This window comes from Leptonychotes weddellii, chromosome 4, assembly GCF_054177405.1.
Source record: "Leptonychotes weddellii isolate Sample4059 chromosome 4, ASM5417740v2, whole genome shotgun sequence".
Lineage (NCBI taxonomy): Eukaryota > Metazoa > Chordata > Mammalia > Carnivora > Phocidae > Leptonychotes > Leptonychotes weddellii.
This window is the reverse complement of record NC_138372.1, coordinates 47,417,653-47,433,342: the sequence shown is the minus strand read 5'-3', so window position 1 is coordinate 47,433,342 and position 15,690 is coordinate 47,417,653. Positions and strand designations below refer to the sequence as shown.

General features: G+C 37.0%; 1 protein-coding gene across 5 annotated transcripts in view; it reads right to left on the bottom strand.

Moving 5' to 3' along the window:
- ALG6 (ALG6 alpha-1,3-glucosyltransferase) overlaps positions 1 to 15,690 on the bottom strand; it is a 60,538-nt gene that overhangs the window by 18,909 nt on the left and 25,939 nt on the right. For all 5 annotated transcript variants that reach the window (XM_081818542.1, XM_031037222.2, XM_081818543.1 and 2 more), the window contains 6 exons: positions 12,226 to 12,315; positions 10,601 to 10,689; positions 7,565 to 7,647; positions 6,884 to 6,948; positions 2,375 to 2,560; positions 1,662 to 1,797 (listed from right to left, as the gene is read on the bottom strand). In XM_081818542.1, the coding sequence (XP_081674668.1) occupies positions 1,662 to 1,797; positions 2,375 to 2,560; positions 6,884 to 6,948; positions 7,565 to 7,647; positions 10,601 to 10,689; positions 12,226 to 12,315 (649 nt within the window). The remainder of the gene's footprint in view (positions 1 to 1,661; positions 1,798 to 2,374; positions 2,561 to 6,883; positions 6,949 to 7,564; positions 7,648 to 10,600; positions 10,690 to 12,225; positions 12,316 to 15,690) is intronic.

Below are 15,690 nucleotides of genomic sequence, written 5' to 3'. Positions count from 1 at the left end.
GCTCAGCAGGGAGTCTGCTTCTCCCTCTGACCCTCCTCCCTCTCATGCTCTCTCTATCTCATTCTCTCTCTCAAATAAATAAATAAAATCTTTAAAAAAAAAAACTAATGATGTAAGGTATGGTGATTAACATAATAAAATTTTTAAAAATCTGTTTTTTAATCATTCAAAAAAAGAAAAAAGAAAGTAACTGTCACTGACAACTGTACCATCCCACTTCCCTCTGTCGATCAAAGAAAATGCTCTTCAGATTTTGAGGGCAATAAGTGAATGGAGGTGGCCAGCAACACCATCAAACATATATGATACTCATTTTTATAATTATCTTGATAAATACTATTTCTGAAATGGAAGGCAAGGCAGATAACCAAGCAGCTTAGATGGGGAATTAACTTTTCTTTATATAGGTTTTAAGGTTGAGGAAATAGAAAGAAGGAAAAAAAAAAAGAAGAAGTAAAGAACACAATTTTCAAAATTCAAACCACAGCTCTGCCATGTATAAGCTACATGAATCTCTGACCTCAGTTTTCTGATCTGTAAAATGGATACAATAGCTACCTCAGTCAGAGCTATTATAAGAATCAAATAAGGGGCACCTGGGTGGCTCAGTTGGTTAAGCGACTGCCTTCGGCTCAGGTCATGATCCTGGAGTCCCAGGATCGAGTCCCGCATCAGGCTCCCTGCTCAGCGAGGAGCCTGCTTCTCCCTCTGACCCTCCCCCTCTCATGCTCTCTTCTCTCTCTCTCTCTCATTCACGCTCTCTCAAAATAAATAAATAAATCTTTAAAAAAAAAAAAAGAATCAAATAAAATCACATGTGAAGTATGTGGTACCTAGTAAGTGTGGTGACAGTAATAGTGATTATTTATGATTATCACTATCAGTAGCAGCAGTATCCCCATCAACATATAAGTCGCATATTCCTGTTCCATCACACCAAACTCTTTCTTGATCTCTTTCAAAATGCTACTACCATCTTTCTATAGATCCACTGAAAGATAATCTATAGCAATTTATATATTCAAAAATTATAAAGATATATATGCTTTTCTAATTCTTTTTAAAAGAAATGTTTATCAAAAGCAAATTATCTATAAATATGTTGTCTCTAACTTTATTAAAAGGCCTTTTTGTTTCAGAAAAATGGTTTGTTTAATTTAATTACTAAATCTAAATCATCAAATTATCCATGTAATAAAAGTTTAACAAGAGTGATTAAGCTAGCATTAATGAAAGATTCTCATTAAAAATTACTATGGATGAAGGTTATATAAGGAATTATGAGATCTTGCTGAAGCAAACATGGTTGAATAAATAATGTCCTAAGACTAAAAAGAGAATATAAACCAAAAAATTAGAGCTGTTAACTTTGTAGCTGCAACTTCTCATGCTGTCTTTCACTATGGATCTTATTTCATTAGAAAAATATATAATTTAATTATGGATTTCATGATGGCATAAATATTATCTATTCACTTACTGTACTAGAAAATGCCAGCTGAGCTAGAGGTTATATACTGGATTAAATAACTGGCAAGGAATTACTGCAAGGAGAGCAGCTAAAGTTACTATTCCTTGTGTGTCTTCTACATGAAATCCCCAGAGGTCACAGCAAAGGTAGTGTTCACAGAAAGGAGTGAGAAGACATTTTTTAAACATACCTCAAATAATCCACGATCAACTGGGAAGAGTCTCCTCAGAACTTGCTGCGTTTGCTCCCTTTCTGTAAAGAATGGCAGCCAGCAGAGAATGAAGGAAGCCACAACTGTACAAGCTAGCTTAATTAACAACACAAACCTAGAACAAAAACAAAGGTACCCAGTAAGACAGGGAGAGGTTAATAATTCTGAGAAATCAGTCTCAGTCTCACTAAAGTTAATAATAAATACAAATGTATGGTAATGATAAATCTATGCTACTAACAAAGGCTTAATATGGGAGTTTACTCAAATCAGAGTTAAGAAATTCACAATTATTAAGGTGTATAGCTCTCCAACAAAATGACTATTACCATCTTAATTAACATTTAACTTATACACCTTTCCAATGCAGCCATGATCAAATTGGGATGTATTTCTAAAAATATAAAATGTAATATGCTCTAAATGGGTGAAATCCATAGCAATGCTCTAACAAGCCAATCCACATTACCTCCAGTAAATGTACATTGATCAAAATATTTCTCTAGTTAGGAAGATTTAAAATAAAATAATAGAGAACATGACTTAATCTCTCTTCCAACTCACCCCACAGTCAACACGGTAATAAGAAATCACCTAAAGGCAAAATGAAAGACCATCTTCTTTCTGGTAAGTATGCCAAATAAATTCTCTGAAGTACTTTTTTAAAATTCTGATGTTTAAAAGCCACTCACCCCTTTCCTTTCAGGCCTTTTTTAAAACACTTGCCAAGTAAGAAGCAAAAAAATGGCAAGGAGTGGTAAAGTTCCATCTGTTTATAATTTATAGCTAAGCAAAATGCCAGTGAGCCTAGCAGGTCCCAGTCACAAGATACTCCAAGAACACCCCACAAAGCAAAGCCAAGACTCACAGAATTATATATGTTCCTATGTCAAGGAAATTAACTCAATAATTAAAAGAGATAGATCTTGCATTTTATAGAGCATATTTTTATGTGATTTTAAAATAATATATAATGAAAGCTATTTCTAAACAGAAATTATAAGTATTGAAGTGATAAACTAATATGAAACAGTATATAATGGCCTCAAATATATTAAAACGACTGCTAAACAGAGCAACTGATTTGTTTAGATTTAAAAGATCACTAAATAGTTAACACATAACTTTGTTTCTGCTAGACTATTGCACAGTATTATTATAACAACATAGCAAAATCTAGAGAAAACAATGGTCCAAAGTAAAACACACACACACACTTACTGATATTACCATACTTTCCTCTATAATATGCATCAATATTAATAATTAATATATGTTCTTGATCAGAAACTAATAACCTTATTATAGTAAAACAACATCACAATTAGATTTTGCAGTTCAAAATGGCTGAGCTGAGCTCTCACATTTACCTCCTCTTCTTCCCGAGACTCCCTTAAAATTATAGGGAATTTTATTTATTTTAAATTTTTTTAATGATTTTATTTATTTATTTGACAGCGCAAACACAAGCAGGGGGAGTGGCACGCAGATGGAGAGGGAGAAGCAGGCTCCCCACAGAGCAGGGAGCCCAATGAGGGGCTCGATCCCAGGACCCTGGGATCATGACCTGAGCCAAAGGCAGACACTTAACCAACTGAGCCATCCAGGTACCCTTGTAGGGAATTTTTAAAAGTAAATATTCACAGCTGTAAAGAGAATAGGAAGATGGGTTACAACAGATGAAGATTTCAACACATTTCTAGAAGACAGAGGACACAGAAGCATAACAAATAAAATAGGATGAAAGAAGCTAGAGCTTAGAAAATGCAGAAGAAGCCTGAGCAAGCAAGGAGCCAATCCACTCTGCAAGCCCCTAGAGAACTCAAGAAACACCAAGTAGGTTAGAGGGCTTGAGTAACATGTTAAAAAAAAAACAGGAGGATTAAATGAAAATGCCTACATGGAGACGTCCAGTTCCACCTTACTCCTGTGCAGAGAAGTCACATGCAACTTTTTCTTCTGCCTTATTCTTAAATAAGAATAGATACATTAGGATCAAACAGACATTTTAGAAATCCCTATAACAAGAAAAAAACCCAAAATGAAAAGGGGAAAAAAACTGACCCTAGAAGAATGGAAATAATTCAAGGAATAGTAGAAAAAAAGAGTAAATTCTAATTTAAGATGGGATTAATAAAATAAATGAAATTTAATAGAAGTATTAGACATAAAGTCATGATAATCTAAACCATAAAAAAAAAAAGATGAGGAGATGCTCAACACAGAGGTGAAGGGGCACCTGGATGTCTCTGACAGTTAAGGCAGACTCTTGATTTCGACTCAGGTCATGATCTCAGGGTCATAAGATCAAGCCCCACATAGGGCTCCACGCTCAGTGGGGAGTCCGCTTGGGATTCTCTCTCTCCTTCTCCCTCTGCCCCTCCCCCCACTCACATGCACACGCTCTCTCTAATAAGTAAATCTTAAAAAAAAAAAAAAAGACAGAGGTGTAACCTCTAACATCTGTCTAATAAGCTCAAGAAAGAGTAAAGTGAGAAAATCATCAAAGAAATAGAATTTCCCAGAACTGAAGAACATGAGCCTTTAAAAAGAATGACTCACAGAGTATCCAAAACAATTGTTGCAAACACCTATGCCTAAACAAATCATTGTTAAATTTTAGAGCCCAAACAATAAAAAATAGTAACAGCAACAGCAGTAACAACAGATAATAATAGCAATAAATATTCATATAGAGCTTAATATTTCCCAGGTACTGTTTTATTTATAAATAATAATTAAACAATAATTCACTTAATTCTCAAAACAAGCATACAGGGGCGCCTGGGTGGCTCAGTCAGTTAAGGGTCTGCCTTTGGCTCAGGATCGAGCCCCGCGTCGCATCGGCCTCCCTGCTCAGTGGGGAGTCTGCTTATCCCTCTCCCTCTGCCCCTCCCCCTGCTTGTGGTCTCTCTCTCTCTCTCTCTCTCTCAAATAAATAAAGTCTCAAAAAAAAGAAAACAAGCACACAAAGTGGGGCGCCTGTCTGGTTCAGTCTGAAGAGCACTGATTTTTGATCTCGGGGTTGTGAGCTCAAGCCCCACGTTGGGCACAGAGATTACATAAATCAATAAGTAAACATAAAAAGGGGCACCTGGTGGCCTTCGGCTCAGGTCTTGATCCTGGAGTCCCAGGATGGAGTCCCGCATCGGGCTCCCTGCTCAGCAGGGAGTCTGCTTCTCCCTCTGACCCTCCCCCCTCTTATGTGCTCTCTCTCTCATTCTCTCTCAAATAAAATGAGGAAAGTACATAGTGGTTAAAAAAATGTGTCCCTACAAAATGACATAATCCCAAAAGCTTCAAGACTTTGATTTTAATCACAGAGGAGATACCACTACAAATTCACCAGAACGGTTAAAATGAAAATGACTAACAGCTGGTGAAGATGAGCACCTGGAAATTCCACATTGCTTCTAATGGGAGTGTTAATTGGTATAACATGCTTAAAAATCATTTGGGAATATCTGAAATTAAACATGTGCACACCTGGGGTGCCTGGGTGACTCAGTCAGTTAAGCGTCTGGCTCTAGATTTCAGCTCAGGTCATGATCTCAGGGTTGTAAGATCAAGCCCTGCATCAGGCTCCACACTGGGCATAGAGCATGCTTAAGATTCTCTCTCTCTCTCTCCCTCTGCCCCTCCCCACCTCTCTCCCTCTCTAAAAAAAATAAACATGTGCACACCCTATAACTCAGCAATTCCACTCATAAGAAATATATCTAGGGCACCTAGGTGGCTCTGTCAGTGAAGTGTCTGACTCTTGATATCAGCTCGGGTCTTGATCTCAGAGTCATGAGTTCAAGCCCTGTGTTGGGCTCCATGCTGGGCATGGAGCCTACTTTAAAAAAAGAAAAAAGAAAAAAAAATATATGCAATGTGTACAAAGAGACATTTACAAGAATGTTCATAGCAGCATATTCATCATAGCCAAATCCTGGAAACAATCCAAATGTCTCTCAGTAATAGAATTATGTGTATTCATTCAATGGAATATAGAGCAATGTAAGTGAATAAGCTACAGCTACACACAAGTACATGAAAAACTCTCACAAATGTTGACCAAAAATACTAATCACAAAGGAATACCTACTGTGTTGTCTCTCTTATATAAAGTCCAGAAAAGGAGGAAAACTAAACTATAAGATTAGCAGTTAGTATGTGGCTATCTTTGGGAAAGGAAGACAAAAGCACTTGGCAGTTGTACAAGTGTAGATGTTGGATACAAGCAACGTTCAGTTTTTTTGACACAGGTAATAGTTTGTCAATACACTGAGCTACACATTTACATTTTGTGCACTTTTCTATATGACTGTTACATTTCAAAGTAAATATAGTTTTAAAAATCTTGTAAATAACTTTTTTCTTTAAATCAGTGTTCTTGATATTACCAGAGTATCAGATGGCCATGATCCCAAAATGCAAAACAAAGAAACGAAAAAGTCAACTTGGAAAGTGGACAGAATAAAAACTCTGATTTAAATCTTTTGCAAGTCCTTTGACAAATACACATATTAAATTTGTTATAACTAAAACAGATTGGCTTCAAAAGGAAAAGCTATTAATCAATCATGTTGCTGTGGATTATCTTTTTTTTTCTTTTGGGGACAGATGGGGACAGACAGTAACAGTTCACACATCAGAAGACAAGCTTGAGAGCCATGTCCAGATTTTATCAACTTTCCTCTAAGATTTGTTTGAATGTTCCTTATTTTACACTTCAAAAAATTACACGCATAAAATCCACATAAATTGTAATTATTCAATTTTAGTTCCCCAAAGCTTGTAGTTACCACTATCTGTAAGAGAAACACTTTGGTTTAAAACTCGAAAAACGGTAAGATTGTTTTCCTTTTGTCAGTGTTGGATGACATTTACAAAAGACAGAAGATAGGTGATACCTCTTTAGAATTAGCATAACCATACTTGCACTCTTTTTCCAACTCTCCAGAAGAGCTAATCCATGACCCACATTTTGTTCCCAAGCTAAAGGGTGTAAAACAGCAATTCTACTTTCAATTAATCTGTACTTTACCCTTAAAATAAAAGCTCGGTGAAAAGAGTCTTTTATATTGTTGTGAAAAATAGTTTATATAAGCAAGTATCCTAGCAAATAAGACATTACTGGATGACAACATTATACACACTAAGCCCAGATTTCAAAAATATGCATCTGACTTCATTTCTAAATTAGCAAAGGATACTGAAAATGTCCATAGTCGATAAGAATAAGGCCTGGATACAGCAATATGCATAATGCATGAGCAATCTGTAAAGAAAAATATTGTGAGAAAGGAATGTTACTCAAATCAAACAGGGTAAAATTGCTGTTTGATTTAACACAGCAAATGTCCCCCCCTCACATTCTATTTACCAAAATATTCCTTTTTACAAAACAATTCTCTAAAGACTGAAGTTTTCATGGAGGTGACATAGGATACCTCAGTAAAAAGGAAAAAAAAAAATCACTAAAAGATATTTGTCAGGGAAAGCACTTTTAGATATACAAATCAAAGAAGTTAATCTAATGATTGACCCAAAGGAATATCGGTTAAATGGGAATAAGAGAATATACAATGACTTCTCAAAATTCCTTCCAGTTTAGTCATTCTCACAAGCCAATTCAAAATTCAGATTTACCAGTAAAGCCATAAATTCAGCAGTACCTAACTTCTCAAATTCAATGCATCTTATTACTAGAGTTGAACATTAAAATTATTAGTCTAAGATAAGTTGATGTTTTCTAAATGAAAATTAATTAACAAAAGAATCACTGCTCTACAACAGCCTATTGCCCAAAGCATGGCTTCTATAAGCTCTATACTTTAATAGTTAAGCCAATAAAACATTTCAGAGATGACATTTCAGGTTGCTTTAAGACTTACCTTTTTCTTGGTTGAGATTTCTTTTAAACACCAACAGTATAATACCACTGCAGGTATATAAATCAGCAAATCAGCAATTAACACTGGAAAAACAAGTAAATCATTTTAAACATGAGCCCATTAGGATTTACAATAACCTATTAAGTGCCATCCTCCCCCCTCCAACCTCGAGTGGGAATTCTTTTTTTTTTTTTTCTTTAAAGATTTTACTCATTTATTTGAGAGAGAATGAGAGAGAGCACATGAGAGGGGGGAGGGCCAGAGGGAGAAGCAGACTCCCCGCTGAGCAGGGAGCCCGATGCGGGACTCGATCCAGGGACCCCAGGACCACGACCCGAGCCGAAGGCAGTCGCCCAGCCAACTGAGCCACCCAGGCGCCCCGAGTGGGAATTCTGTTAACAGAAGGCTCTCACCCACTCTGGACAAGGCCTTTACATCTAGCCCTTTCCATTCATTCCCTTCACCTGTGCCTAATTTCAACTATGGTGCTACAATTATGATTAAGAGACCCCTAATTTTCTCTAACAAATTCACATATTAAATCAGTTAGAAGTGTCCAAAACTAATTCCCTCTTTGCTCTGAGACTTAAAAATTAAGAATACTCAAAGAAAAGGAAAACAACATTTTTTCCCCAGCATCTGTACACTCCAAATTATCTGGTGTGAAGTGTACCTCAAATGTGGCAAATCATGTAAGAATCCTTCTTAAATGTTAATATTTATAAAAACTGCATAAACTTTTGCTAATTAATGCATATAAAGAGCTTGACAGACTCAGGTAAGGAGGAAACTGAAAAAAAACAAGTTTAAAATAAAAAAGTCGTAATTTGGAATGTTCAGTTCTTTTAGAACAAAGAAAAACAAATACATTAAGTTCTTCAACAGTACAAAATAGCTATCCAAAGGGCCTATTTTTTTCTTGTTCCACACTAACTGTGGTGTCCAGAATAAAGTAAATGACAGTAAACTGTCAGTTTTAGATGCATGCAATCTATTTTTAGCTCTAGCTGCCACATTTAAGGTGACACTGACAAAATGGAATATATTCAAAGGAGCACAACCAGAGGCCTCAAGTCATAATCATACTCAACAAGCTGGCCATCTAAGAAATAGTTAATGTATCTAAGAATATTTAACCTGAAGAAGAGGTGACTTCAAATGTGTGTAGGGTGTTAGGTATACAAAGAGTCAGACTTGTTCTATGTAGCCCAAGGAAACAGAACCTAAAGTGACGAGTGGAGGTATTACGTAAGAAGGAAATGTTTAGGGGTGCATGGGTGGCACAGTCGGTTGGGTGACCGACTCTTGGTTTCCAATTCGGTCGAGGTCTCAGGGTCGTGAGATCAAGCCCTATGTTAGGCTCCACACTTGGCATGGAGTCTGCTTGGGATTCTTTCTCCCTCTCCCTTTGCTCCTCCCATTCATGCGCACTCTCTATCTTTCAAAATAAGTAAATAAATCTTCTAAAAAAGAAATAAAAGAAGGAAATGTTTAATGATTAGGGCTCTCTGAAAATAGAATAGACTGTTTCTAAAGGTTGTCAGTTCTCTGCAGATACAGGTATTGGTTCAGAAGTTAAATAATCTTCCAGTGAGTATGCAGTTCAGAGAAGATTAAAGCACTGATGAGGGGGAAAGGAGAGTAGTATGGCAGAGGGAACAACAGGCAAAATAATCTCTTCAGCCTGAGATTGCATGACTGGATGAATGATAAAGAGAACAAACTCTGAGTAAATTTAGACTAAGGAAAAGGTACAGAGGAGCATTAAAGTCTAAGTCATGCAAAGCTTTTAAAGAAATTGGGGTGGGGGGGAAGCCCTGGGTGGCTCAGTCAGTTGAGCATCTACCTTCGGCTCAGGTCATGATCCCAGGGTCCAGGGATTGAGCCCTGCATTGGACTCTGCTCAGCAGGGAGTCTGCTTCTCCCTCTGTCCCTCACCCCGCTCTCATGCTCTCTCACTCTCAAATAAATAAATAAAATCTTAACAACAACAACAAAAGAGTCCAACTCTTGATTTCAGCTCAGGTCATGATCTCAGGGTTGTGAGATGGAGCCCTGCATCAGGCTCCACGCTCAGCTGGGAGTCAGCCTGAGATTCTCTCTCTCCCTCTCCTTCTGCCTCTCCCCCTGCTCACGCTCTCTCTCTAAATAAATCTTTAAAAAAATTAAGCAATTAGGGGCACCTGGCTGGCTCAGTCGGAGGAGCACACAATTCTTGATCTCAGGGTGGTAAGTTTGAGCACCACACTGGGTATAGAGATTACTTAAGTAAATAAACTTAAAACAAAGCTTTTAAAGAAATCTAATCTTATTACTTTCAAGCTCTTAGAACACCACACAATACACCACACAACAGATGCTCAATAAACATTTGTTGAGGCGCCTGGGTGGCTCAGTTGGTTAAGTGACTGCCTTCGGCTCAGGGTCCCACATCAGGCTCCCTGCTCCTCGGGAAGCCTGCTTCTCCCTCTCCGTCTGCCTGCCACTCCCCCTGCCTGTGCTCTCTCTCTGTGTCAAATAAATAAATAAAATCTTTAAAAAAATAAAAATAAAATAAACATTTGTTGAATGGATTATTTAATTTAGCAAAAATGCACAGCAATACAATGTATGAGATACAACCAAAAGGTTTACTTTAAGAAAAAGGTTAAAGGGATGTGGAATTAAGATAGTAAAGCAGCAGCTAAACAACTAAAACTTCAATATATGGCTATCTGACCTCAGGTAAGCTATTAGCATCACTCAACTGTGCCTCTACCTCCTCAGATTAAAGTAAGGATAATAACAGTATTTAGCTCATTTAGGTGTTAAAAGAATTGAGATAATAATAAGTGAAAAGCACCCAGAATGATTCCTTTCAATTTTTTATCTTTAGCTTACATAAACATTTGGTCTTGTATTATACATATACATGTACACATATAGTTATACAATTTAAAAGTCAGTAAGAACAATAGAACTTTTTATCAGTTTGTCCAAAATTTTTTTTTAAATCAAAATTTGATTCAGAAAATCAACACTTTGTTGCTCTTTTACCTGTGGTGCGCATAAAGAGCTTATGTGCCTGACTCTCATATCCACGTGATGAATGGAGAGCAATCCAGTCTGGATTTATAAACTTTGCCCTGAAAATCAAAGCATACATACATATACAGTATTACTTGTCACTTTTAGCAATAACAACATCTGAGGACATATGAATCTATCTCAAGAAGTGGCCATTGCTCTTATAAAGTGAGAGAGTCGGGGCCTAAGCTTTACTTTTTTTATGTAATCATGTGAAACTGACGTAAGCTATAACACAGGGTCTACCTCACTCACCTTCCAACAAAACCATGTAACATGTCACGAAAAGCCCTACCTTCACAATTCTTTCAGTGTAAAAACAATCTGATGTGTCACATTTCATTTATTTATTTATTTATTTGATTTATCCTTTGGTTACTACTAAAGGATCATGTTTTATAGTTTATAATCTTCTCAGTTATAACAGTTGATAATAATAAATAGCTACTAATTATAAATCCTTGCATAAAACTGAACATAACTGCTAAGATAACTTCTCAAACATACTACATTACTCTGAACACTGCAAAGTATATCTGATTATCATGAACTTTGGGGACTTATTTTTTTTATTATGTTATGTTAATCACCATACATTATATCATTAGTTTTTGATGTAGTGTTCCATGATTTATTGTTTGCGTATAGCACCCAGTGCTCCATGCAGAACGTGCCCTCTTTAATACCCATCACCAGGCTAACCCATCCCCCCACCTCCCTCCCCTCTAGAACCCTCAGTTTGTTTTTCAGAGCCCATAGTCCCTCATGGTTCGTCTCCCCCTCCGATTTTGGGGACTTATTTTTAATCCAGGAAGCTAATTTCTACAAGATATAAATAGTCCATTCCAGAAAAAAAGCTTTGCTATACACAACTAACCATATTAGATATATTTGTCAGTGCCCATGTATAATTGGTAGAATCTTGACTTCAAAACAAAGATAGATTTTTACATTTCTTTCTAGCCTGTCCTTCAAAGAAATTATGGAAATATTCAAATTTTGATAGTTAACTTACTTACAACCCAATTGCAAAGGTATAGTGTTTTATTTTTTTTTTTTAAGATTTTATTTATCTATTTGACAGAGGGGGTGGGGGAGCACAACCAGAGGGAGCAGCAGACAGAGGGAGAAGCAGGCTTCCTGCTGAGTAGGGAGCCCAACATGGAACTCGATTCCAGGACCCTGGGATCATGACCTGAGCTAAAGGCAGACACCCAACCGACTGAGCCACCCAGGCACCCCAGGTATACTGTTTTATAAACCACAATGCAAAAGTAGCTACAAACAGTCTGTCCTCTATTCAACAAAGCCAGATTTCACTATTTCTTACTAAACCTGCTAAGGGCATAAATATGTAGTTACATTAAGGAGGAAACACTGGGGCACCTGAGTGGCTCAGTTGGTTAGGCAACCGACTCCTGATTTCGGCTCACCTCGCGATCTCAGGGTCATGGGGTCGAGTCTCACATCAGGCTCTATGCTGAGCCTGGAGCCTGCTTAGGATTCTCTCTCCCTCTCCCTCTGCCCCTCCCCTCGCTCCCGCATGCTCTTTCTCTCTCTCTCTCTCTCAAAAAAAAAAAGTAAGAAAGACTTACACATATGCACATAAAAGACTATGATAGGCTGTAAGAGGTGGATAATCCAATCCCCAATACTGTAAATTGTTATCACTACCGTTAAAATACCTGGAAAAAAAAATGAAAGCAACATTCCATTAATCAATATTCAAGAAATAGACTTATAATTTAACATCTCATTTAATATAATTAAAATGAAAAATATGTTATATAAGGTCAAAAAAATTCATCTAAACTTCTGTCTATTCCCCTTCACTTAAACTTTTTTGTGAAATCACAAAAGTTTTTGAGTAGAGTAAGTAAAAATTTATTGTCTAAACCAAGACACTCTTGAGAGTAAAAGAGGAAGTTATTAATAATTAAGCCATAACAAAAAATGTAAACCAAGTTTGTACCAAGCAAACCAGAACTTACTGTCACTCTATTAATAAATTGATGATTAACATGTACACAACAAAAAAATACGCAACAAAAAAAGACAATTCACTTCTGATAATCTAACAAATTAGAGAAACAATATAAAATCACAATTTAAAAAAGTAAAAATATCAGCAACAAAGAACACACAAAGATTTGAGTTATGTAAACAGAAATACCTCATGGAACAGGTAGACTTTTTTTTTTTAGGATTTTTAAGTAATCTCTACACCCAATATGGGGCTCAAACTCACAACCCCGAGATCAAGAGTTACATGCTCTACCAACTGAGAGAGCCAGGCACCCCAGAACAGGTAGACTTTCAATAAGACTTTGAAAACAATTTAACCAACTTATAATGAGAGCCTATTACATGCAAGATTCTGTGAACTGAGGAAGAAAACTAGGTCTAACATCTATAAATTAATAGACTCCTGAAGTTGGCCAGAACGGGAAGGCACGATATACAACTATTATGACTGAAGAAATGAAAACTAAGTTTACATAAACAGATTCCTTAATTATATCCTTTATAACTAAGGAGCTTCTTCTATCCAATTTATTTTCTCAGTCCTAAGAATAATATACAGTAATGGAGACCAAACTATATAACCCACAAATAATCAGTGTTCATAACCTGTTTCAAATGGGTCACAATTTTTTAGTGTCACAATCTCTTAATTTGGGATTAAAATTTTTTCTTTTAAATTAACATTCAAGGGCGCCTGGGTGGCTCAGTCATTAAGCGTCTGCCTTCAGCTCAGGTCATGATCCCAGGGTCCTGGGATCGAGCCCCGCATCGGGCTCCCTGCTCAGCCGGGAGCCTGCTTCTCCCTCTCCCACTCCCCCTGCTTATGTTCCCTCTCTCGCTGTGTATCTGTCAAATAAATAAATAAAATCTTTAAAAAAGAAAAAAGAAAAAAAATTCAATCTCATTAAATAATCTATTGTTCATCTTCAGAAGGTCTGCTTTGCTTAGTCACATAAATTGTAGGTTTGTATGGAAGGGATGGGGATTAATAAAATGATCAAGGCATGCTGCACAGCCAAGAGATCTGGGCATAGGGTACTACAGTATATACCATCTGGCAGTAGTTGTCACTCCAGGAGCTACATCCATGTGAACCACCCTACGTCCTATATCTGGCTGGGACTTGAAGCCAAGAGGTAGATAATCCAAGAATCTCCAGGTTAGTTGGAGCCCCTTTTGACAGCTTGAATCTGGGAAACTGGGCCAGGCTGAGAGTGGAGACCAGAGGACTCACTTCTCTGGTACCCTCTGAAGATAGGCACCAATTGTGTTATTTCCAAATTCACCTTATTACCAGGTACACTGGCATAAAGTTTTATTGCATCAACCTCACAGAGTTGTTGAAGGACTGGGTTAAATACATAAAGCTGTTAAATCATTGCCTGACATACAACAAATACATAATAGTAGTTCTAACTGCCTATTAGCCACAAAACTACTGGAAATGGATCTAGCAATGGAAAACCACTTTGACCAATACAGTTTCATTTGGTTTTCTGTTTCTTATAAGACAAAAGCTATTTTTTGTTTACTTTAACCTTGAGATTCTCTGGAGATAAGTAAAAGAGGCACTGACAGCAAAGATACATACTAACAGTAAAGTCACTAGTTGAACTGGGAAGAAAGAATGACAGGGCTAACAACCTTTATGGAAAAAGTAGCTTTAAAATGTTTCAAGTAGGGTGCCTGGGTGTCGCAGTCAGTTAAGCGTCTGCCTTTGGCTCAGGTCACGATCCCAGGCTCCTGGTATCCAGCCTCATGTCAGGCGCCCTGCTCAGCGGGGAGTCTGCTTCTCCATTTACCCCTCTCCCCTGCTCCTTCTCCCCCTCTCTCTCTCTCTCTCGCACACACTCTCTCAAATAAATAAATAAAATATTTAAAGAATAAATAAATGTTTCAAGTAAAGCTGCAAAATCTACCAGTAGAAACAAAGCAACTAGTTAATTCTCCTGCTTTATATATTTTGGATATATCTGAAAAGTTGTATAAATGCTATCAATATGTTGAAATGTATTTTCCCAACAAATCCCCATATAATCTCAGTAGATGTTCTGTCAGAAAAAAATTGGCTGCCATATGAATTATGAAATTACATTCAAGAGTGTTATTAATAACTTCAAGATACAATTTTTTCTAATATACAACCCACAGTCATGGGTATTTTTGCTTTTAAAATATATATATTTTAAAGTGAAATAGTTTCAAACTTACAGAAGGGTTTCAAGAGTAGTTCAAAGAACTGCTGTACATCAAAATTTAAATTTTTTATATGAAAAAAGACACCATAAGAAAAGTCTAAAGACAAGAACAAACAGGAAGATATTTATTTTATACATACACACATACACACACAAGAAAAATTATTAAAACATAGAATACTGTTGTAGCAGACAGACTTTAAGGTCACCATCATGAAGCCCATCTCCTGTTGTTCATACCCCTGAGTATGCACAACCCCCTCACCTTCAGCGTGGGCAAGACCTGTGACTTGCTTGTAACCAATAGAATATGGCAAAGGTGACAGAAGTCACTCTTGTGCTTATGTTTTATATATTTGTAAGATTCCATCTTGTTAGCAAGTACGCTAGAGAAGGCTCCTTCCACTGACTTTGAAGAGGCAAGCTGTCATGTTTTAGTAAGTGACCATATTGGAGAAGCCACATGGCAAAAAACTACAAGTAAACTCTAGGAGCTGAGAGTAGCTTCCAACAAGAAACTGAAGCCCCCATCTTATAGATGAAAGAAAATTCATTCTGCCAACAGCCAGAGGTACCTTGGTAATGGTCGCTTCTGGTTGAACCTCTGAGAAGGCTAGAGCCCCAGCTAACAACAGGATTGCATGCAGCCTTCTGAGGCCCTGAGCAGAATATCAAGCTAAGCCATGCCTAGACTTTTGACCTAAAAAAACCTTTGTGATTAAAAAATATGTGTTTAAGTAATTACCATTTGTGGTCATTTGTTAACACAGCATAGAAAATTAATATACAGTAGTCTTCTCTTATCCACAGTTTACTCTCTGCGATTTCAGTTACCAG